Source organism: Hylobates moloch, unplaced genomic scaffold (assembly GCF_009828535.3).
Source record: "Hylobates moloch isolate HMO894 unplaced genomic scaffold, HMol_V3 SCAFFOLD_21, whole genome shotgun sequence".
Taxonomy (NCBI): domain Eukaryota; kingdom Metazoa; phylum Chordata; class Mammalia; order Primates; family Hylobatidae; genus Hylobates; species Hylobates moloch.
The window spans coordinates 30104290-30128561 of record NW_026652296.1 but is presented as its reverse complement, the minus strand read 5'-3'; the positions used below and the strand labels follow the sequence as shown (position 1 = coordinate 30128561).

Sequence of the window (24272 nt, the reverse complement as noted above, 5' to 3'; positions counted from 1 at the left end):
TCCCTGCCCTTGAAGAGTTCACAGTCTGGATAGGGTTCCAGAAGAATTTCATTGCAGGATCTTGACAGTTAGACCCACAAGAGTCAGAGAGAGGAGAGGCTCCTCGGGGCTGAAAGACCCAAGAGGTCACTGTAAGAGGATAACCTCGGAATTAACGATGGCCAATGTTATTGAGCACTGACTGTGTGCAAACACCTCACTCATCTCCCATCTGCCCTTCAAGAGAAGCCATTAGTATCAACATCCTCATCTAACAGTTGATGAAACTGAGATACAAAAAGGATGGGAAACTTCCCCAGGCTGGGTAACTTGTTGGTAAGTAGCCAAAATGAACCCAGATCATCCACGCTTTCAACTCCTGTGCTCCCCCTCCCCCTCTGCAGCTAGGTGAGATGCGAGGCTAGGAAGGTGAGCACTAGGGCATGTGGACATTCTGACTCCTTAGCAACCTGTCCACCCACAAAGTCTGGGGTCAAGCACAAGTCAATATTGACAGCCCCCTGCCTCCATGCACCTGGGCCACCTCCTGGCTTTCTCTAGAAGCTGATGAGTCCCAGCTGGTGTATGAGCAGAGGCAGGGAGCAGGAGGCAGAGCCAGGGGTGCTAAGAGGGGTTGATTCCTCTGTGCCAGGAGTCCTGGGAGCCCGGAAATGCCAACTCTGCAGCTCCAATGCCGCCTCAGCATCTGCCAGGCATGGTTCTGAGCTCGGCTGGTGGGGAAGAGAGGGAGGCAAGAGAGGCCACCTTGGAGTGAGGAAGCCCATCCTGACTTGGCAGGGAGCCTGAATGTTCCAGGGAAAGCATTTCCCTGTCCCATGCCTCAGGTTCCACAACTGTCAAATGGGGGTGGGGAGAAGACAATGCTGTTATCTCAAAGGCCCTTCAAGTACAGCTCCCTTTTACCAAGGGCTGACTATACATGAAGCCCCCTATAGCCCTACTTAGCAGGTGCTCCCACTGGCCTCTGTTTACAGAGGTGAAATAGAGCTGCAAAGAGGCAAAGTAACTTGCCCAGGGCCAACCGGCTTGAAGAGGCAGAGCCAGGATTAAAATTTGGCTCAGCCAGGTACAGTGGCTCACATCTATAATCCCAGCACTTTAGGAGGCCGAGGTGTGAGGATCACTTGAGGCCAAGAGTTTGAGACCAGTCTGGGAAATTTAGCAAAATCCCATCTCTACAAAAAGTTTAAAAATTAGCCAGGGTGTGGTGGCATGCACCTGTAGTCCCAGCTGCTCAGGAGGCTGAGGGAGGAGGATCACTTGACCCCAGGAGTTCAAGGCTGCAATAAGCCATGATCACACCACTGCACTACAGCCTGGATGACAGCAAGACCCTATCTCTACAAAATAAAAATTAAAAATAAAACTTGGCTCAGGGTGACCCAGGCCCAAACGCTGAGTTATCCCACTTGCTTGAATGGTGGGCTCTTGTCTAGGGGCTTTTAGCCAGCCCACCGTTAAACCATGCCAGAGGCCCACTCCAAATCCCCTGACCCCACAGGGAGCCTGGTGATCAGACTCCCGATAGCCAATTCCTTCTTCCAGAGGTTTCAGAGACCTGCTTAAGATGGGACCTTGTCAGGGACAGGAGTCAGAATGTTTAGGGATGTCTCCAACTTTGAAAGAAAGACTTTTTTTCTTTTCTTTCTTTCTTTTTTTTTTTTTTAAGACAGAGTCTCACTCCATCACCTAGGCTGGAGTGCAGTGGCGCAGTCTTGGCTCACTGCAACCTCCACCTCCCAGGTTCAAGCGATTCTCATGCCTCAGCCTCCCAAGTAGCTGGGATCACAGGCATGCCCCAGCATGCCCAGCTAATTTTTGTATTTTTAGTAGAGACAGGGTTTCACCATGTTGGCCAGGCTGATCTCGAACTCCTGAATTCAGGTGATCCACCCGCTTCGGCCCCGCAAAGTGTTGGGATTACAGGCATGAGCCACCAGACCCGGCCTGAAAGAAAGACATTTTAATGGAAGAATATCAATGTCTATAACAGTCAAGATAGAAATCTAATTATCACCCAAAACAGAGGGAAATCTTGAGGGCTGACACGTCAACCTGGCTATGGTCAAAGGGGACCAAGGTGACTGCGGGTCACAAGAAGGTTTTTCACTCATTAGTTTATTCATTCAATTGATGTATTTACTGAGCACTTACTATTTACCTGGCACTAGGTAGACAATGAAGGTGCGGCAATGAATGGAGCAGATCTGGAATCCCACTCAAGGAGCTGTCAGCCCTGGCAGGGGCAATGGGAGGGACATTCTTTGGAGGGCCCTCGCCTACCCACCCCAGCATTGGTACCTTTTGCCCTCTTAGAGGGAAGGACTAATGGTTTAAGATCAGGACTTTGTAGCCAGGCGGCCTGGTTTAAATACTGACACCACTGATTCCTAGCTGGGTCTCCTTGGGCAAGTCACCTTGCCTCCATGAGCCTTGGTTTCCTCATCTGTAAATTGGGGATAGCCATGGGCCACACTCACAGGTTGTTATGATGGTTAAGTGAGGCAATCTATGTAAAGGGCTGGACTTGGCTCCTAGCACATAATAAGTGCTCCATAAATGTCAACTAGCTCCTTTCCACTACATGTCACCCCTATCCTGGGCTAGATCCTGGGGTCAGGCAAGGGAGTGATGGGAGGAGGGGTTACCTAGGCAAAGAGGGGTGGAAGAGCACTCTGGGCAGTGGGAACAGTATATGCAAAGGCTTTGAGGTGGAAGTCTTTGAGGGAGCAAGGTAGAAGCTTCAGGGAGAGCTGGGACCCTGCTATGCCCCCAGCCACCACAGTAAGCCCCTTCCTGTTAAGGCTGTGAGGTCCTGAGCCAATGAAAAATGAAAATGGAAATGTTCCCAGAAATTGCCACCAAGGCATTTGCAGCTGGAGAGGAGGCAGTGTGGTGGAGTGGTCAGAGCACAGCCTCCAAGCAGCTTGCCTGGGTTGGATTTGTGGCTTATCACCTACTGGCTGTGAAACCTTGGGCAACTTACTTAACCTCTCTGTGCTCAGTTTCTTCCTCTATAAAATGGGGCTGAAAATACCATCTGTCTCAAAAGGCGAGGGTAAGGATTAACTAAGGTAATATTTGTAAAGTGCATAGATCAGTAACTGGCACATGGCCCAGAGTTCTGTAAGTGTCTATTAAATGAATAAAGAAAAACATGTGGCAGCCTTAGGGAGGTGCCACTTAGATCTTCTCTGGACTACAGTCACTGAGAGCCTCCAGCTGCAACACCTTCACAATCTGCCATAGTGTCAGCACAGCCACTCTTCCAGGACAGCCCGGCTGATGACTGAGCATGGTGGGAAACTAGGGCCTGCCCTTCTGTGGAGCATGGGACTCCTCTACAGGAAATCTTTGCACAGGAGCTCCCTGTTGGGTTGGCTAGGACTTCCTTAGACCTGCACCATAGCCTGAGGCTTATCTCTTCCCCAGTCTTTCTTTATTCCACCTCTCCTTTCACAGTATCAGACCTGCATCCCGCTCTGAAGGCTCTCCTCCATTTCTCACGGTGTTTTCTCAATAAATCTCTTACACTTACACCTCCATTTTCACATCTGCTTCCCGGAGGACCAAAGTGACACAAAAGAGAACACAGCCTTCCTCAAATTTCAGAGGACTTGCCACATGCCCTTGGGCAAGTCATCTCTGTGATGAGCCTGAATGAACAGAGCTGTGAGTTTGTTTCATCCTTCTCCTACCCTCTTTTCTTTGCCTCAGAGGAGGTGGGTCTGATAAAATACACTGGAGAAATGGCAGAGTAAGTGGCGCTTACCGGAGAAAGCGCCCCATCAGCGTGGAGCGGATGCATTTGTGGCTACTCTCCTCCTTGGAATTCATACAGAATTCCATTACCGGGTCTGGACAGCAGCTCAGGGACCATCTTGTCCCATTCCCATTTGACAGACAAGAAAGCTGGGGCCCAAAAGGGAGGGCAGAGGGAGCAGAAGCAGGGCTGGAACTGGGCTCCTGACTCCCAGGTCAGTGCTCCTTCCTGACCCCATAGAGTGAAGCCAGTGAATCATAGGATGCCCCAACCCCTCTTTATGGATGTGCAGGGTGAGGCCCAGGGTGGCTCTGCCAGCCACCTAGGGTCACACAGCCCTGAGACTCACACCTAGACCGTGGTAACTGCCCTTCTTCCTGATGGGCAGGGCACATGTGAAATATGGAAGATGCCAGAGCAGACTAGGTAGGCCAGAGAGGGCTAAGCCTGCAGCCACCTAGACCTATTATGCCAAGACCTGGGGCTCCTGGGCAGGAAGGCAGTAGGTCATGAAGACATGGGACACTCTTTAGCTCCTCTGCACAGTGACTATGTAGCCATGAACCAGCCATTTCAATAACAGCACCTTCTCCCATGAGGCCATGGTAAGGCTTAGATGAGTAAGGATATGTAAATAACAACAGTCAACATTTATCAAGTTATTGTGTGTCAGGCACTGCTCTAAGCACTTTATGCCTATATTATCATTTAATCCTCACTGCAACCTTGTGAGACAGGCCCAATTTATACACCCATTTTACAGATGAGAAAATGGAGGCATAGAGAATTACACAGTTGGGAAATGGCAGAGCAGGAATTTAAACTGAAAATAGGCTGACTCCAAATCCCTCAATCTAAAGCCCCAGGCAAGGTCAACTTCTTCCAAGGGAAAGTGCTTAGCACAGTGCCAGGCCTGTGGGGTGGCTCTGTAATGTTGCTGGCAATGTACTAATAATTATTATTGCCACTGGGGAAATTCACAATGCCATCTTCCCAAAAGTCAGAAGAATGAACAGTGAATATCCTGACATGGTTTACTAAACTTCAGCATTTCTTCTATTTGAAAGTAAGTGACAGTTAGCAAGTGCTCAAGATAAATATTTGTTGAACTATTTTTTTTTTCCTGAGATGGAGTCTCACTCCGTCACAAGGCTGGAGTGCAGTGGCACAATCTCAGTTCACTGCAACTTCCACTTCCCAGGTTCAAGAGATTCTCCTGCCTCAGCCTCCCGAGTAGCTGACACTACAGTCGCGCGCCACCATGCCCAGCTAATTTTTGTATTTTTAGTAGAGACGGGGTTTCACAATGTTGGCCAGGATGGTCTCAATCTCTTGACCTTGTGATCCACCCGCTTCAGCCTCCAAAAGTGCTGGGATTACAGGTGTGCGCCACTGCACCTGGCTGAACTGAAATATTTTATGATCTTTTTGGAAAATACAAAAAGAAGGGAGAGGGAAACCCCATAGTTCCAGACCCTTATTTCACTCTTTTGTGTGTGTTTATTTTTGTTTTGTTTCATGGTTGTGAACGTGCTGTGAGAGGTTTCTGTATTCTGCACCCCTCACTTAACATACTCTATGAGTTTATCTCCCCATATGAGAATTTTTAATGGCTGCAGAATACTACATGGAGTGAACATCTTCTTCACAACCCTCTCCTTGCTTTCTCCAACCCAGGGTTTTTATTACCGTCTCTGATGCTGCAGCAAACATCCTTGAGAATAAAAGTTATTTCCTTATTTCATGTGACTTAGAGAAATTAATTCCCAACAGTGAACTTTCTGAAACCAGTAAGCTGGGGTGGGGGGAGGTTTAGGGGACAGAAGGGCCTTCCTGGTGTCCTAGCGATGAAATTCTGCTGGCCATTGTGTATTTCATCCATGCTTAAGGCCTCCTCCCCTCTGAAGGTATTTTGGAACCTCATCTTCTGGGCTAAAGGTTTCTTCTCATCTCCTAAATGCACCCACACCACCTTCCAACTTGTGGTCAGAGACCTGGGGTTTTATCCTCAACCTGACACTAGTGGGCTGCAGGACCTATTAATACATCATTTCTGTGGGGCTTCCTTTGATTAGTTAAGGGGTGGATCACTATCTTGCCCAGTGAGAACAGTCCAGTCCCAGCTCCGTCCCAAGTTGCTGTGAACTATATTCCTTTTTAAGGACTCTGGGATCCGTTTTGCCATCTCTTAGGTGTGAGGTTGGAGAGGTAGAACCATCAGGCAGGTGGAGGTGAGCTAGATGACACCCACTTGCCTTATTTACCCACAGTGAACTAGGCACCCCTAGAGGACAGAGATCCAAGTACCCAGCACAAACTAAAAAATATGGCTATACCACAAACAACTGTCAATGACTGAACAAATAAGCAACTTCCTCTATGCAAACAGTGAAAAGTTATTCTCCAACCAATAGGTCTACTTAGTCACAGTTATAAGCTATAGTTACAGGCTGAATCTCACCCCTATAATCATTCATTCTTTCATTCACTCATTCATTTGGGATTTATGGAGTAATCTCTGGATCTGGCTCTGCTAACGGTTGAACTAACTCATCTTCCTTCCCTTCTTGCTGTCCTCAGCTGCCCAAGCTCACTCCTGCCTCAGAGCCTTTGAACTTGTGAAGCCTCTGGCTGGAGCACTCTTTCCTGGGCTCCTTCCCATGGCTGGCTCAAGTCTAGGCTCACATGCCACCTCTCCCAGGAGACCCTTGCTGGTCACTCTGCCTAAAGGCACCATCACTCTCCATCATCTCACCCTGTTTTATGTTCCTCACAGCCCTGGACAACTAGCTGAAAATATATTGTTGATTTAAGGATTTTCTTGTTTGGTGTTCATCCACTCAATGAATGGACAGCTGCAAGATCAGCTGCAAGAAAGCAGGGACCAGAGATGCCTAGTTCACCACTCATTCCACAGAATCCCACTAACATGTAACAAACGAGTGCTGCACGCTACAGGCAAAACTGCATATATAGAACCCTCACGCATTGCGTTCCTACCATATGCCAGTCACCATTCCAAGCCCTTTATATGTAGTAACTCTTCTAACGCTCCCAACAACCCTTAGGTAGTGACAATTATTATTCCCATTTTATAAGTGGGGAAATTGAGGCACAGAGCAGTCAAGTAACTTGTCCAAGGACCTATGGCTAGTAAGTAGGGGAGCTGGAAGACCCTAGTGCACACTGTTATGAGTGCGTTGAGCCATATATGGGACAGGGTCTTTGTCCTCATGAAGCTCAGGGACCAGTGGGTGAGTTGGCCCAGTCTACAATGATGGAAGTCAGGGACACCTCCTGGAGGAAGTGACGCCTCGGCCAAGTCTTGAGAACAAGTAGGGGTTTCCTAGGGTGAAGTGCAGGGAAGGACTCTGGGCAGTGGAAATGGTATGCAGGTCAAGAGAGCTGCAAGCCCAAAGCACCAGTAGGCGCCTATGGCTGGAGCAGAGAATGCATGGGCGTGCCATGAGTCAAGGGTGTGGTCACTTCAACTCTCAGTGACAGAGGTTTAAAAAAGTCCCATGGGCAATGTGGTGAAACCCTGTCTCTGCTAAAAAGACAAAAAATTAGCCAGGCATGGTGGTGCACGCCTGTAATCCCAGCTACTCAGGAGGCTGAAACAGGAGAATCACTTGAACCTGGGAGGCAGAGGTTGCAGTGGGCCGTGATAGCGCCATTGCACTCCAGCCTGGACAACGAGAGCAAAACTCCATCAAAAAAAAAAAAATCCCATGGGCAATATACGAGGCAATGCAACGGGAAAGATGGTGGGGGACCTCTAGACCATGCAGGGCCTTGGCAAGATCAGGGGCCCCCATTTTTTTGGACCTGCAATATGTTTTTCAATGTTTATGTATAGGGAGTAAACTGCCTTAATTCCTTATTTGGGTCAGGGAAAACAATCTAAAACCATACAGGGTAAATTCAATGGTAAACCTTCTGTTTACACATCCTTGCATCATTACGTCTTTTGAAAATATTCAAGGCCAACAGATCCTGCATTGGAAACTCTAACATTATTGTTATTATTATTATTATTATTATTATTATTATTATTATTATTATTATTTTGGAGATAGGGTCTCACTCTTTCGCCCAGGCTGGAGTGCAGTGGTGCCATTACAGCTCACTGCAGCCTCGAACTCCCAGGCCCAAGCGATCCTCCCACCACATCCTCCCAAGTAGCTAAGGCCACATGTGTGCACCACCACATCTGGCTAATTTTTTTTTTTTTTTAACTATTTGTAGAGACAAGGTCTCACTATGTTGCCCAGGCTGGTCTCAAACTCCTGGCCTCAAGTGATCCTCCTGCCTCAGCCTCCCAAAATGCTGGGATTACAGGCTTGAGCCACCATGAGGGGCCCCAGTTTTATTCTGAGATTTCTGAGCTACACCTCAAGGACCATGATAGGCCCTGATTCAGTGGTGCCCGGAGGCCACTGAGGTCTCTGGCAATTGCTGCTGACTCACTGCATGACCTCAAGCACCTCCAAGCCCTCTCTAGGTCTTAGCCTGCAAACTGGTATTGGATGACCCAGTCCCAGAAGGACATGCCCACTCCACCAGCCTTGCATCTCATAAACAGAATTCCATTGACAGTGAGAGTCTGGAATTCCTAGAGTCTGATTCTGGGACTTTTGTGCACTGGCCATCCCACACTTGCTGAAGCAGGTCCGCCACCGTGGGGCTTTGCCCAGCAGCCTCTGGGCAGGGGGCTGAGCTCTCCTGCTCCTTGGTCCTGCCAAGATATGGGGGCTCCCCCAGGTTTGGGTCGGACTGGGGGTGGGGGGTCTGCTCAGATCCTTTTAGAGACAAAGGAGCTGACCTGCAAAGAGTTCCAGCAGGAGCCCCGCTCCCCCTCCCTTCCCCCCTCTCCCTTCCCAGTCCACGTGTCTCTATTGTCTGCTCCCCGCTTCAGGGAAAGACACAGCCTCGGATGTGTCAAAACCACCACCCCCCGGCAGCAGGAAAATTAATTACTGGACGATTTTCACTTCCTCTTGCAGCGCCCGCCTGAGCTAGGCACCGGAACAGGACCAACTGAGCAAGGCCAGGCATCGGCTTGGGGGACTTGCTCCCCCCACCAGTTCTGGAAGAAGAAAGTTGAACCCCAAACCCAATAGGGGGCTCCAGTAGGAGCCCGAGCAGGGGGGAGGGGAGACTTACTCTAGTTAAAGCTGAGTGTCCACCCTGGCCACTTCAGAACTGGGGGAGAGGGAGAGGACTGGAGGCGGGAGGGTGGCTGCTGGCCAGTGCGCACTCTTTTCTTTGCATCCCCTTCCCTGTGGCCCCATGTGCCTGAACCCCGCCTGCTCAGGACCGCTCCCTCCGTTCCCCTCGGCTTCTCCCTCTCTTTTGCACTTTTCTTTCCCTTTCTTTGCATCCCTGGGGGGGGGGGGGGGGGGCTTCCTTTTTGTGTACCTGGATTTCTCTTTTCCTCCTGTGGGTGTGTGTGTGTTGCTACTTCTCTCCATCTCTGGCTTTCTTCTCTCTGTGTTTCTCTCGTGTCTTTTTGTCCTTATCTTGGTCTCTCTGCTTCTATTTCTACCTCTTTCAGCGTGTGCGTCTCTCTTTCCCTGTATGTCTCTTTCTGTCTTTCTCCGAGTCTCTCTTCTTCTCCCCGCCCCCCTCACTCCTCTTTCTCCGTCTCTCTCTGTCTCTGCGCCTTTCTCGCCCTCACTTTCTCCCCTCCTGCCTGCTCGCTGCTCCCTGCGCCTGGCCTGCCCCCACCGCCGCCGGTTCAGGGGAACGTGTGCGGAGCGATTGTCCTGGGGGACATTTGATGGATTAGAGCGCTGAACAGTTCCATTGCTAAGGGACCACCTGATCTCCTCCAGCCTGCGTCCCATATAAAGCCGGCAGCCGGAGTGCTGAGCACAGCTCCTGCGATCCCCTGTCTGCGCGCCGCCGCCGCCGCCGCCAAGCCCGAGCGGGAGCCCGAGCCCGAGCCCGAGCCGGGGCCGCCGCCACCGGTGCCGGCTCCGAGCGGCCTCCCGCACTCCAGCCCACTGGGAGCTGTCCAGTGCTGAAAACCCGCGCGGACAGCCAATCGCGCCCGGCTGGCCGCCTCCCCCCACCGGGGCCCCACGCAAGTGCCCCCGCCGAGCCCCTCGCCAGTCGCACCATGCCGCGCTCCTTCCTGGTAAAGAAGATCAAAGCGGACGGCTTCCAGTGCAGCGGGGTGCCGGTCCCCACCTACCACCCCTTGGAGACAGCCTACGTGCTGCCTGGCGCCCGGGGGCCTCCCGGGGACAACGGTGAGTGGGACCCGGCGGGGGGGTGTTGGGAGAAGAGGCGAGGGGAGCTGGGGCCCTCCCCAACTTGGGCCACGAGGAGGGGCGCGTGCGACAGGAAAGCCCGGGAGGAGATCTCTCTGGCCGTGGGCTCCTCCCGGGCTTTCCAAGGGCCGTGCGGGCGGGGCAGGGGCTAGGTCGTACAAAGGGAAAGTCGCGGGGTCGGCCCATCCCGGAGCCACGCGCCAGCTGGGACTTTGAAAGTTGTGGCCCTCAAATAGGGCTAGAGTGAGGGGGTGGCGAGAGAACACAGAGAGAGGGCTGTTAGTGAAAGGCCAGTGCTGGGGACTAAGGCACAAGGCAGTTTGAGGGTTCCCTCTCCCCAGTTGAGGAAGAGAAGCTGGCTGCCTGGGAAGGGGGAAGGTAAAGACCCCTGGATGTTCAGTCCCTGGAGAGACAGGGTTGGTTCCCTGGGGGTGGCTGGGGGCGTCCTCCCACCCTTCAAACCTGCTCCCCTGCCGATATCACACAAGTGCTCTCAGACCCCCTCTCTCAATAACTCTTTTGTTACCCTCAGCCACACGCCTGCCAAAGGCTGGGCCTGTCCTGGGGACTGCAAGAAAGAGGGAATTTCTGGGAGGGGTTCCCCCAAAGTGGCTCCTGGTCCCCTGGATTGCACTCCTTCCCCATCCCCAGCTTCTCAACCCCCTCCAGAACCAACCCTGCTGCTCCTCATAAGCCCCTTCCTCACTACATACACACACACACACACACACACACACACACACACGCGCACACTCTCACACTCCATCTCTTCTCAGAACAAGTTCCTGCAGGGACAAGGGTTTGAGGGACAAGAGAGGTCATTCAGGTGCAGAAGGGGGTGATCTCTGGAAGGCAGGGGAAAGTGGAGACTGCTTCTGTGGATCCCATCCTCCACCAAGGGGATCACAAAGGGGTTCTCCCCTGATGGCCCCCACCAGGGCAGGTGTCTGAAGAGGAGGTGTCCCTTTGGTAGTGAGAGATCTGACATCACATGTGGCAGCTTTGGGGTGTGTGTGTGTGTGTGACAGAAAGAGAGAGAGATAGGGGTGGGGAGAGAGAGAGAGAAAGAGAGAGATTGAGAGAGGAGAAAAGAAAGGACTGAGGATGGGGGGGAACTGAGATGGCAAAGACAGGAGCCTGGGCGGATGGGGGCTTCCACCTCTGGGATTTCCAAGCACTTCACCCACATTCCATCACTCTGCCACACCAGGTAGAGAGAGAGAGAGTGCTGGGCAAAGGGCTTTGTGACCTCATCAAGGTCAAAGAAGTTACAGAGTGATCAGGGATACAGCTACAGCTCCTCATCCCCTGGCATCCCCCAGATCCTTAACAGAAACCCCTTCTCCTCTGCCCACATGTCCCTTATTCTACTGTCCTCTTTTCTTGATCGCAGGGCCTCTTGAGGTGGAGGACAGAAGCCCAGGGACATGGCTGAGCAGGGCTGAGGGCTGGCAGGACAGAGGGTGGACCTGGGGCCATGCCAAAGCTGGGGAGTGTGTGCTCAAAGCTGGTAGAAACTGAAATGTCTGCAAGCTTGGGATATGGATCTCTTAAGGGACTGACACTGACACAAAGCTCTGGGATTCCACCCCCTGAAGCCCCGTTGGTCCTGTCCCCAGGCCAGCTGAGGAAACCCAGAGAAGCCCAGAGAATTTCCCATGCACAGCCAAAACTGCAGGCTGTTCCTCAGGAGGGAGGCAAGAGAATGCCTTGCCTTGAATTCAGTCCAAAAAAAGCTTTGAAAGGAGCCCCTGAGTGAATAGTGGGAAGCAGGGCGGGTGCAGAGCCACCAGCAGGGTGTCTCTGCAGAGGTTCCACCAGGTTTAACACCCTAGAACCACCTCTGTCTTTGTCCCTTTCCCCATGGGGCTCCAGACCAACTCCCTCACCTCTCAGGAATCCTGAGGCTGTGCTGAGAGCCAGAAACCTGGCCTGAAACTTGGAGGCCTGGGCTCTAGATCTCTCACTTGCTGTGTGACCTTGGGCAAGCGCCTTCCCTTCTCTGGTCCTCAGCCTCCCCAGCAGTGAAAGAGTTTTGATGGCATAAACTAAGCATCCTTCCAACTTTGACAAGCTCAGCTTCTGTGAAGGTCAAGTATGGAATGTGAGGCACTGGAGATGCCTGCACATGGGTCTAACAGGATGCTGGGAGGCCATTGTCAGGGTTTCCTTAGGGCTCCACTGAACATACGCCACCTGGCTGAGGGTAGCGGCATTTCTGGGATCAGGCACTTTTCTTGGCTTTGGTCTCTGTAGGCTACCCCATGGTGAGGACAGGCATCCTGGCCTGGCCACCTTGGCAGGGTCTGCAGTGGACGGTCAGTGCCAGAGACGAAGCCTAGGTATGACTGGGAAATACAAAGTCTGCCTTGTTCTGTTTTCAGGGGCCTCTTCCCTCCCTGGGGTGTGGCCAGACTGGGCAGTGAGGGATCCCTTATTCCCCAGGCGGGTGGAGGGGCTGGGGGTCTGCTGAGAGCCCGCCGGCTCCTGGTGGCCCGTTGTCTCCGCTCTGCCGGAAATAACCTTGCTGAGCATTTGAGGGAGTGTGAAAAATTGCTGAGCCCACGTTTTTCTCCCTCAGCGTGTGTAAGTGTGCTGGGTAAACAAGGAGAAAGAGAGGAGGGGGGGAGATGAGGAGAGGGAGGGAGGAAAAGCAAGGGAGGGAGGGAGGGAGGGAAGGAGGGAGGGAGGGAGGGAGGGAGGGAGGGAGGGGGAGGCCTGGGGCTGGAGATAGTTCCAGTTATTAGAAAGATCTTCTTACAAGCCATTCCTGCAGCTCGGGCTGCAGGGTCAGGATGAGGCTGGCAGGAGGGAAACCTGGGTGGGGGGAGCAGGGGTTGGGGGAGCCTGCGAATGTGGAGGTCAGAGAAACCACAAGCTCCTAGCTGATAAAGATGCAGAACCCCAAATTAAAGAGGTGTACCCCAGCTCTGGGAATGCCTGAGAATGCTGGAGAATTCCTGGAGGACTCCTCCTCCTCCTCCACACACACACACACACACACACACACACACACACACACACACACGAGCAATGCTCTTCTTTGCCTTCCTACTCCCTTTCAGCCTCTACCGCCAGGCAGAGCAGAGGGTGCGGCAAGTGTGTCTGTGCTCCAGGGTCCCCCCAAGCCCACAGAACCCCTAAATAGGGAAGGGGAGCCTCCCAAATGGGGAAAGCACCAGGTGTCTCTGCAGAGCTCCCTGATAAGTGGGAATAGATCTAATTTCACTGTCCCCTCAAGTAAGATGCCTCTCTTGCTCCTCCACTGCCTTCACTTCCCCTCTTCTCCCCTGGGTGATTCTGAGCACAGACTCAGTCTTTCTGGGAGACGCCAACTCACATCATCCTAACCCTCTGCTAGCCTCACCCTCCAACTCCACCAGGCCCTCCCCATAGACCGGGGCCCCCATCTGAATGATGCTGGGACTCTCAGCCACCCCAAAGAAGGTGGCCCACCCATATGCATGTCAGTGGTCTCTGTGGGCCCCTGCCAAGAATATCTTCTGGAGTGTCTGCCTCCCCTCCACCTTAACTCTGAACCCCAACTTGGAGCCAGGCCCCCCTTCCTCTGCATCCCCGCCCTGTCCTGCCCTCATGCCCTCTCGGAGTGCATCCAACCCAGGCAGATGAGGGATCAATGCCAATCCAATAACGCAGTTGTCTGCCCTCTGCAGCTACATTAAGCCTCCCCCAGCAAGCTGAGGAAACTCTCCTACTTCTACCCATGGGCTTATCTAGTTGACCACATTAAACCAGCGCCCGCTTCCTCTCACTCTCTCTGATGGCGCCAGGTAGTCGCTCCAGGCCAAGCCCGGGAGCCCGGCCCAATGTCCCCAGCTGCCACACATCCATTCCACACCTCAGAAAGTTCCTCTGGGGAGCAGCGATGCAAAAGGGCTTCCCCAGTCTTTTGGAAGAGCGAGCACAGAGAAGGCTGGGGAGGTGCCCATGGACACACAGCAGGCCCATCTGAGTCTTCTCTAACCACCCCTTTCCCGGGTAACTTGGCCTTGGTCCAGGTCCAAGGTCCAGGTTAAAGACATGTCAGTGGCCCAGGTTCAAAGTCTAGGTCAAGGTCCAACATTCAGTCCGACATCCAAGTACAGATCTGAGGTCCAAGTCCAATGCCTACGTCAAACTTCAGGTATAGAACCAGGCCCAAGGACTAGGTCCAAGGTCAGTGTCTGAGGTTATAGGTCCAGGTCTGCTATCTGGGACAAATCCATGTCCAATTTCAAATTTCAAGATCTATGAACAGGTCCAGGGCAAAGTGCTGGGTCCAGAATCAAGATTCAGGCCCAGTTTCCAGTCCAAGGTCATTGTCCAGATCCACTCTCAAGGCTGGGCTGAGTTCAAGTCTTAGACTCACCATTAGCCTTCCGTGTGGCCTTGGCCTAATCTCCCCTCTCCTCCCAGCCTCCGTTTTCCTTTCATAATATCAAACAGTTGAATATGATCTCTTTCAGCTTTGACCTTCTAGGGACCCAGAAATCTAATTTTCCTGTGAATTAACAGGGCTCAGCGGAAGTGTGGAATGATGAGGCCCATGTGAGATATGGAATCTGGGAACCCCTGATTTCCTCTAAAGCCTGGGGTTACGAGAGGGACGTGAGGGTCCTGAGCTGAGCTTCCACACTTTAGATAGTCTCAGTCTTTGATTGCTGAAGGAAGGCCGGAGAGTACACCAAGTCCCTTATGTCAGTATAGCAATCTAGACATCCCAAAGGCACTCTCTGGCCACACACATCCACAGTGGGCAAAGGGTGGTGGGGGCGGGGGGCAGGGGAGGATTCACTCCAACCCACAGAGGCAAAACTGAGGTCACAGAGAGGCCATGACTTGCCCAAAGTCACAAGAGCATAAATGGTGCACCCTGTCACACCTCCCTAGTGGGTGCCACATCCACAGGTTTTAGGGGCCCCCACAGCCTGGAGGCCCTCTGCCTGAGAGAGATGGGGTCCCTCGGGCCTCTTGGTCTCTTTCCCAGCTGTGGACTCCTGTGAAGTGAAGAGTCTACTGCCAGGCCAGCCTTTGGATACGGAGGGGTTTGGAATGGGCCCTCTGAGTGCACCCTTCTAGAGAGAGAGGGGGCAGAGCAGAAAGCAGGAGGCCAGGAGAAGAGGTGGAGCACTGCGCAACATACCCTGCCTCCAGAAGGAGGCCCAGAAAGGGCCCACTGGAGATGCCCCTGAGGGAGCGGGAGGCAACTCCACGAACCAGGCTGGGCAACTGAAGACCCTGAGCCACTCACTCTCATCTCCATACTCCCCTGAAAAATCTTTCCTATTGATTCCTGCAGAGCTCTGGACCTCCCTGTAGGCCACAGGAATTGGGTCACAGTCAGGAAAGACCAGAATACGGGGAATTCCAAGAGGTGGGGGTGGTGGGGAAGAGCCTTGAAATTCTCTCGAAGTTCCTTGGGCCTGGGTCAGTGGGCATCAGCCCCAAGCCGTGCAGCGTTGGTCATGTTGGGCCAGACCTCACTCTGTCCCCTGCTCATTTGGGCTCAGGGACCTCCTCCCCGTGGGCAGATGTACCAGCTGCCAGGCCTTTGGAGGAGGTGGGTGTCATTTCTGGTCCAGTGCCCAGGGAACCGCTAACAAAGATGCTATAATAAGGGGAGGGGGAGGTACCCAGCCCCTTTGCCCAGCTCTGTGAGCAGACAGGAGAAACTATTTTTATCCCGCTTTGCTGCTGACAGACCTGGCTTTCTGCTCAGCTGGCTGGAGCTGATTCTCGAGGCCCGAGGCCCTGGCACAGCAAGAAGCAGCTCTAAATATACCCATACAGCAGCCCCTCCAGCCCCCACCACCCAGCAGGGCCCAGCCCTCCTCAGGAAAGTGGGCCGCCTGGGAAGCTGGCCCACCACCAGGCCCCTGTCTTTTTCTGCCCATTTTAGGACAGAGAGGTGAGGCTGAGGCTAGGAGCTCCCTGGAGAAAGTTTGGCACCTTGGGAGTCTGGGAGAGACTGGGGAAAGGAGTCCTGGACTGAAAAAAAGAAAGAAAAGGAGGCCAACCCAGCTCTGATGAGAACTTGTTTTATGACCTGAGGTGGGTCAAGGCCTTTGTCTGGGCTTCAGCTTCTGCAGAACAAGGGCATGGAGGCAAGTGACCTTAGACATGAGCTAACGTGCACAAAGCATTTAGCAGGGTGCCTTGCACCAAGTAAGTGCTCAGTAAGTGATAGGCATTACTGTTATTAAGTATGATTTACAAATATTTACTAGAGGCTGAAGCATTTTCCACAACAGCTTTTCCATGCCCCCAACACCCCATGCCCCCACCCACCCCACCACAGGCTAACTAGATGGGAGTGTTTGAGGAAACCCACCACCCCTTCCCCCACCAATTGAAGATCTCTTCCCCAGCAAGTCTCCATGCCCTCTCTGGTGTTTTGGAAAAAACACAGGCCTTGGAGGGTTTCAAACCTGCCGCCTCCCTTCAGTGACCTTGGGTAAAGCCTCTCCCCTCTCTGGGCCTCTGGGCACAGGGCAATGTCTGGCTCACAGGGAGGCTGGTGCTAGTTGGAAGCACCAGCAGTAGCAGTAGTAGTATTTGTTACAGATCCCCCTCCATCCCCCCAGGGGGTCAGGCAGCTAAATGAGACAGTGTCTGCAGAGGGCCCAGCACCTTAGTTCTCATAAATTTCCCTTTCACCACTCCTTTGAGTACCGATTTTTAAAAAGACAGATTCTGGACCTTCAGTCTAAAATATCAAGACTCTTGGGCAGGGAAAACCAAAGTCATTTCCAGGTGACATGTGCACATCTCCAAAGTATTTCTGGGCCCTCCCCATATCCCTGCATGACAGGGGTTGCTCTGGTCCGCATTCCTCAAATGGAGGATTTCAGCCCAGATAAGTTACGCGACTGACCCAGGGTCACACGGCTAGGGTCTGAATTCAAGGGCCAGGATGAGAGATCTCATCTGAGATTCTCTTTTCTCTGAATCCCAGCTCATCCCTATCTCAGTGGGAACCCAAACAAGAGTCCTGTCTCGCCCTGTCAGTTGCAGGATAGGTATCTCAGCCTTCTATAGTCACCCTTAGGGCAGAGGAAGGTACCTGTCTGGGTTCCATGCATTAGGTTAAAGTATGGCTTTTAGTGTCCTAAAGGAGTCTCCAGGGTTGAGGCTCAGAGAGGTGAGGTGGTTTGCTCAAGGTCACACAGCAGCCTAAGACACCCATGTGTATCTCCTACTCTCTGGCAGATTAGAAGGATATATCACCAGGAAATGCAGGAATACTACCAACAACAGTAATAATAACAGCTTGAGAGGGCAGCTATTATGTGTCAGACATTGTACTAAGCACTTTACATGCATTCATTTATTCAACCTTATTATGAACTCCCTTATACAGGTGTGGCAGAAAGATGTTAAGCGACTTGCCCAAGGTTGCCTAGGGAGAGGTCTGTGAATCTGAGGAAAAGGGGGTGGAATTGGAGGAGCGGGGAGTGGAGGGGACAAAGAGCATCATGGAGGGACTGATTCAGCCATGATGCAGAAAGGGTCTTTAGACCATTCCAGTCAATCTTTCTCATGTATAGATTCTGCCCAGAAAGGTTAAGCAACCTGGCCACAGTCACAAAGCAAGTTAGAGCCACTTCCTCCTAACATGACCACACAAACTCTCATAGGATGCTCTCAACCCATGCCAAAATCCACTGACTGGGTGTCTGGTCTGGGCTCACAGTTCCTATCTTGAAGACAATTCTGCATCCCTCCCTAGGCAAATGAGCAGCCTATGTTAAAGGCGCCCCTGTTGCTTTATAAAGAGCCCCTTGCAACAGGAGTGAAGTCAACAGTGCTGAGGGCCACCAGCAGAGGGCGCCATGGGCAGAGCACCTCATTGAGACCGCTCTGGTTCACTGATTGAGCTCCTACTATGCACCAGAAATTTTCCCATCAGAACGTGAAATAGAAATTACACATCCTGGGTGAGGAAACAGAGGCCCAGAGAGGAGCAGCAAGATATGTTGGGGCAGACGCCAAGAAAGCTGCAGCACAGAAACCCATCTGGGGAGGTTGTTATTGTTGTTCATAATAACAGCCAACATGCGTGGTGGATTTAAAATGTGCCAGCCACTGAGCTGGAATCCTGGCTCTAACTTATTAGCTGCACAATCTTAGGCTTGTTACTTAGCTTCCTTGTGCCTTGGTTTCCTCTTTTGTAAAATGGTACCACCTTGTGCGTCATGAGGGTAGAATGCATTCATGTGTGGAAAGCCCTTGTAAGAGTGCCTGACACAGGAGTGCTCTGAGAGTGTTGGTTATTATTTGTTTATATACTGTTTACTGGCAGACCCCTTACTGAGACGGTAGAGTCACATAGAGGCCAAATCGTTTGGCCAAGGTCACACCACTGGGAATGGTAGAGCCAAAACAATCCAGGCCGTCTGGCACCAAAGTTGTACTCTTATCCAATATGTCATCCTTTAATAACAGAACATGCAAGGCACTGGTTACATGATCAGTCACCCCTCCAAATAAATCCCATTAAAAAAAAAAAAAAAGGACCCGAAGCACAACCTGCCCAAAAGCACTCAGCTGGAATCTGTGTTGGAGAATCAAATCACCCTTTCCCTTCCATGGCCCCAGCCACATGAGATGCAGACCTGCCCTGAGACCAGCTGAACAGGACTGTCTATACCGGGTCCTGCTAGGCTGGGGAGTGAGGCTGGCCTCACAAATTATCATCACTCATTCCACAAATACTTATTAAGTGCCCACTAGCTAGGGCCCTGGGAATGGGAGGTGAACAGCTCAGCCACAGCCCCTTCCTGGAGGACCTCCCAGTATGTGGGAAACCAAGGGGGCAGTGGATTCCAATCCTTGCTCCATCCCTGGAGCAAGTGCCATCACCACACTGTCCCTCAGTTTCCTTATCTGATGAGAATAGTTTTGTGATGATTCAGTGAGATGATGGGAGCAAAGCACTTAGCATACAGCCTGGTGCACACAGTAAGTGCTCCATGAATATTAGCTATTATTATCATCACCAGGAATTACAACATGAGAAAATACAGAAGGAGAAGGAGGGCGGTCTGGGAGCGCCTGACAGGTATTTAACTCAGTCCGAAACAACACTCCTGAACGTTCCGGGACTTGAGTACCAGGCCTGGTTCCTGGAGTGGGAAGCAGGGGGACCTCCAGACCAGAGGCAGATGGGACGGGAGACAGGGTGCGGAGAGGCTGGGCATCTCCTCTCCCCAGATTAAAAAATTGCCACTATCACTATCCCCCTTTACATCCGACCACAGAGCCTCTCCCTACTGAGTCATCCACTTCCATAATCCACAATCACTTCTGTATGCAGAGGGCCCTGTGCTGGCTCCTGAAGGGACAGAGGTAAAAATAAGGGCACACCCTTGCCTTCAGGGGCACACATACTTCACCCTGTGTCCATCCCAAACACCAGATGAGAGGCAAAGGCCTGGAGGCTGAATCAGCCAGGCTGTGTGGGGAATGAAAGCTGACCAGAGTACCCAGCTAAAAGTCTGAACATCTTGAATCCTGTTTCCCCTTACAAAACCCTCTTCCACCTGCTCACTTCAGTGAAGGGGGCTACGGGGAGGAGGGAAGGAGGAGTGGTTACAGGTCTCAGGGGTCACCAGGTCAAATCCCACTCCTCAGCTGGGAAACCTCCAAAAGGGACCTAACCTTCATTGTTCTGTGGAATCACAGAACAATGGAATCACTTGCCCATCAAGTGCCAGGATGAAGTTTGTCTGCCAGAAACTCTCCAGGGAGCCCAGCCCCCAGGGTCCCAGGGAAGGTGCTAGGACCCGCCTAGGCCATGGGAGGCAGAGGCAAATCAGAATGGCCCCTGCCCATGAGAACCCCCTATGGAATCCCCTGGGAGACCCCAGCCTGCCCACCCACCAATCACTCAAACCCTTGGCAGACAGGATTCCTGGTCCAACTCCAGCTAAGTGGGAGGAGGAGGAGGAGGGGAATTCTCACTGGGGACTCCCGAGGACTTCTAGAGGAGCAGGCTTGGGAGCAGGTGCGAGTAAGTCCCCTTTCTGTAGCACCTATTACATGCCACACACTTGACCCCTCTTAAATGCTCCAGCAACCCTGGCAGGTGGGTCTAACTGGATTGTGATTCCTTCGTGCCACATCTATTCATCGCACACCTACTTTGAGCCAGGCATGTGCTGTGCACACAGATCCAACCCTGGGGAGCTCACAGTGTGGTGGGGGAGGAGACTATCTCCAAGCAAGTAAAAAGCATAATTATAATAGCTAACATTTATATAGCAATTACTGTATGCTCCCCCCCCTTGTTGATTTCCTTACACATAAAATGGGGATTACAATAGTGCCGACTTCCTTGGGTCTGTGACGATTAGAGTTAACATGTGTAAAGCACCGAGGCAGTCTGGCAAACAGTAAGAGCTTAATACACTTTTATTATCGTCACTTTACTCAGTCCTTCCAACGACCCTGGAAGGTGTCCAATCACAAGTTCCATTTTGCAGATGAGAAAATTGAGATCCAGAGAAGTTACAGGACTGCAATGGCAGAATGTTGTTGGAATAGAGACAGCATGGACTTCAGGGTCACTCACACTGGCAAGGGCTCCATCACTTACTGACCGTAAGGTCAAACTGCTGCATCTCTCTGTGCCTCAGTTTCTCTACCTGTAGAGTGGGTATTATAATAAGACCATCACTCCGTGGTTGTGAGCACTTGATAGTGAAGGTACGCTCTGTACAACCGTGCTGGCCCCATGCTCCGTGGGATGGGGTGGCGGCTATTTGCACTGCAGTCGATGGAGGAAGGAATTGAACCCAGGCTGCCTGACATGAAGAGCTGAGGTGCAGGTCGGACACCAGCGCTGTCGGAGCTGCCACAGGGGCGTCAAGCTGGAGGGCGCAAAGGGCGACCTGCTTAAAGCAGGAAACCCTCTTCGGCGCCTCTTCTCACCGCCCGTCCACTTCTCGCCCCCGCCAGGGTACGCCCCGCACTGCCTGCCCCCGAGCAGCTACGATGCGGACCAGAAGCCGGGCCTGGAGCTGGCCCCGGCCGAGCCCGCGTACCCGCCGGCGGCGCCGGAGGAGTACAGCGACCCTGAGAGCCCGCAGTCGAGCCTGTCGGCGCGCTACTTTCGAGGGGAGGCGGCCGTGACCGACAGCTACTCCATGGACGCCTTCTTCATCTCGGACGGGCGCTCGCGGCGGCGGCGGGGCGGGGGCGGCGGGGACGCGGGGGGCTCGGGAGACGCGGGGAGTGCCGGGGGACGCGCGGGGCGCGCAGGGGCGCAGGCGGGCGGCGGGCACCGGCACGCGTGCGCCGAGTGCGGCAAGACCTACGCCACGTCGTCGAACCTGAGCCGCCACAAGCAGACGCACCGCAGCCTGGACAGCCAGCTGGCGCGCAAGTGCCCGACGTGCGGCAAGGCCTACGTGTCCATGCCCGCGCTCGCCATGCACGTGCTCACGCACAACCTGCGCCACAAGTGCGGCGTGTGCGGCAAGGCCTTCTCGCGGCCCTGGCTGCTGCAGGGCCACATGCGCTCGCACACCGGCGAGAAGCCGTTCGGCTGCGCGCACTGCGGCAAGGCCTTCGCCGACCGCTCCAACCTGCGCGCGCACATGCAGACGCACTCGGCCTTCAAGCATTACCGCTGCCGCCAGTGCGACAAGAGCTTCGCGCTCAAGTCCTACCTCCACAAGCACTGCGAGGCAGCCTGCGTCAAGGGGGCCGAGCCACCCCCGCCGACCCCCGCCGGCCCGGCCAGCTGAGCCTTCCGCCTCGCCCGCGCGCCCGGAACTCGCTGTCCAAGCGCCCCGGGCCCCCTACCTGCGCCCGCAGCGCCCTCGCCCACCCCCGGCTGCGTTTCCCTGCCCATGACCCTCTCGTGGGGACCCCCGGCCCAGCCCGGAACTTTTCTCTCCAGCCCCCAAACCCACGACTCACTTCCAGCACCGTCTTCCCAAGCGTCCCCCGACCCACTTCATCCTTTCCGGCCATCCCTCGGACCTTGACCCCCTGTCCGCGCCTTCAAGGCTCCCAACTCAGGCACCAGGTCCGCACCTCTCCCGCGCCCCAGAGCCGGAAATTTCTCCCTCCCAGACCCCGCGCTGCTCTTCTAACTTTTAGATCTTTTCTCTCGCTTCTCAGCTGAATCTCTCTGACCATTCCTCTATTGGAGCCCCCAATGAAAGCCTCAAACCTATACCCTTGACGCCCATACCCTCCTCAATTTCCCCATCCATACCTGGTCGCAGGCCGTGCCGCCCTGAGACCACAATCCAACCCCAGACCATCCTTCTGGCCTCTGCTGAATCTCCCAGAGTGTGTCCATCTGGGGATCTAATCTTCACCCTTCTTGAAGTCTCCAATCTGTCCCTGATCCCATCCATGCTCAGGCCTTAGGTCCGGTCATTCACACACACACACACACACACACACACACACACCACTCCCACACACATTTCCTACTCTCTTCAGTCCATGGAGATCTCATCACCCACTCCTAGCCCCAGCTCCAGCTCCCCTCACCTCTCTAGCAGCTCTCACCCCTCTGAGTCTACCTAATCTGGAGGGGGCTTGAGGGGCACTTCAGGGCCCTGCCTCCTAATGTAACCCCTCTCTCACCCCGGCACAACCTGGGCTTCCACAGTCTGGAGCTGCCCTACCCCCAGATTCTCTGAGCACTTTCCCCCATCCCCAGGGCCACAGATCCCCTTCCTTACTTGTTGGGGGGAGGTCTGGAGCACCTCGCCAATGCCCTTCCCCCATCCGACTGGGTCCTTCCAGTTATTTATTTGTGTATTTATTTATTTATCTATTTATTATTCTATTTAATCTCTTGGCCTCACCCAGGGACAGTCTGGCTTCCCCAGCTGGACTGGGAGGTCAGGAAGCCAGGCAAGGAGAGGTACAGCACAGGCCACAGAGGGCTGCCCCCACCACACACACCCTCGCATCTCGGGAGAAACCCACCCTCTTCAGAGCCTGCTAAGGAAGGGGACTCGAGAATGGGGGGGCAGCTTGCTGACCCTTAACTGGGGGGGTGAGGGAGCATCAGGAGGTCCAGGCGTGGGGCAGGTCCCCACCTTCCTGAACCTTCCCCTGCCACTCCAGGCGGCCCGGAGAGAGGAGCCTCCTCGATTTGTTTCCTGTTTATTCCTCTTCCCGAGGGACCCCAGGTTCCAGGGACCGACTGAGCCCCGGACCCGCTGGGGCCTCTGGCCTGCTCCCCGGGAGGGGCGCTCTCTCCCGGCCATGTCTATGCAACTCTCCCGGACTGAGGGGCCGGGCTGCCAGCCACCCGCCCGTTGGCCGCCACTACCTCCTCCGCTGCGCTTTTGCATGCCCGGGCGAGGACCGAAGCACACACCTCCACGCGCACGGGCCCTGGCCCCCTCCGCTTTAAGCACACGCCTCTGCCCCATTGCTCTGCACCCAGCTTGGGGGCAGGAGTCCTGGACTCTCAGATTCTCCTCTCCCCTCCTCTTAGCCACAAAAGTGGGGGGAGACTGGAGGCACCCCTGCAGCAAGGGCACTTCCCTAGGGCTCCAGAGGGGTGAATGGGCCTTTGCTCAGCTCCAGGCCCAGCGGGAAGGGAGGCTGCAGGGATGGTGGGAGGGAGAGGGGTAGCAGAAGCAATTATGGAGGGTGTTGACCCTGTAAATAGGAACTTCTGACAGCAATAATTTTCCATGCATGCTAAGCCTTTTGGCCATATTTTGTATGAGCGCTTGGCGCTCCTCCTCCGCCCTATCCCAACTCACCCCCAAATCCCCATCCCTTCCCCACCTCCAGCAGTATTACTTGTAACGCAATTCAGGGATATTAAAGGGACTTTGGCCACTCACCATCGCCTCTAGACCTTCTGATTGGAGCAAGGGGTGGGGATGAAGTGGGGAATGAGAAGAAGGGGAGGGCATCTGAGAGATAGTATTTTTCCACTCCATTTTCCTCTCTGTAGCCTGACCAGCCTGTAGCTGCCACCAAGGGTCACACAGCCCCAAGGGTCCCTTGGCATTTACAAGTTCTCAGGCGTCCTCAATCCTTAATATTCCTCAAATAAGGGTTTAAAAACCGGATTAATAACGTGAGTGAAGGCAGTTGCCTTAAGACATTAGGGAAGGTGAAGCCTGTGACTAACTGGAAAGAGTGTGTCTCACCTTAGAGAAATAGGATTCAAATTAACTACACCTACCAAACAGTTACAACTGTGATCCACATGTGTCTGTTGACAGCCAGTTTACAACCCC

The 24272-nt window shown here is 53.5% G+C and overlaps 1 protein-coding gene across 1 annotated transcript; it reads left to right on the top strand.

Moving 5' to 3' along the window:
- Positions 1–9086: 9086 nt before the first annotated feature.
- SCRT2 (scratch family transcriptional repressor 2) lies at positions 9087–23869 on the top strand. Its single transcript, XM_032142473.3, has 2 exons — positions 9087–10020; positions 21001–23869. Exons 1-2 carry the CDS (start codon positions 9888–9890, stop codon positions 21789–21791), a joined length of 924 nt encoding a protein of 307 aa, XP_031998364.1. The 5' UTR covers positions 9087–9887; the 3' UTR covers positions 21792–23869.
- The last annotated feature ends 403 nt before the right edge of the window (positions 23870–24272 follow it).

Bases quoted from the DNA above. Each gene is read 5' to 3' on its own strand.
- SCRT2 (XM_032142473.3), top strand. From the start codon at position 9,888: ATGCCGCGCTCCTTCCTGGTAAAGAAGATCAAAGCGGACGGCTTCCAG. The intron at 10,021-21,000 runs GTGAGTGGGACC...CGCCCCCGCCAG, and splicing joins GGGGCCTCCCGGGGACAACG to GGTACGCCCCGCACTGCCTG.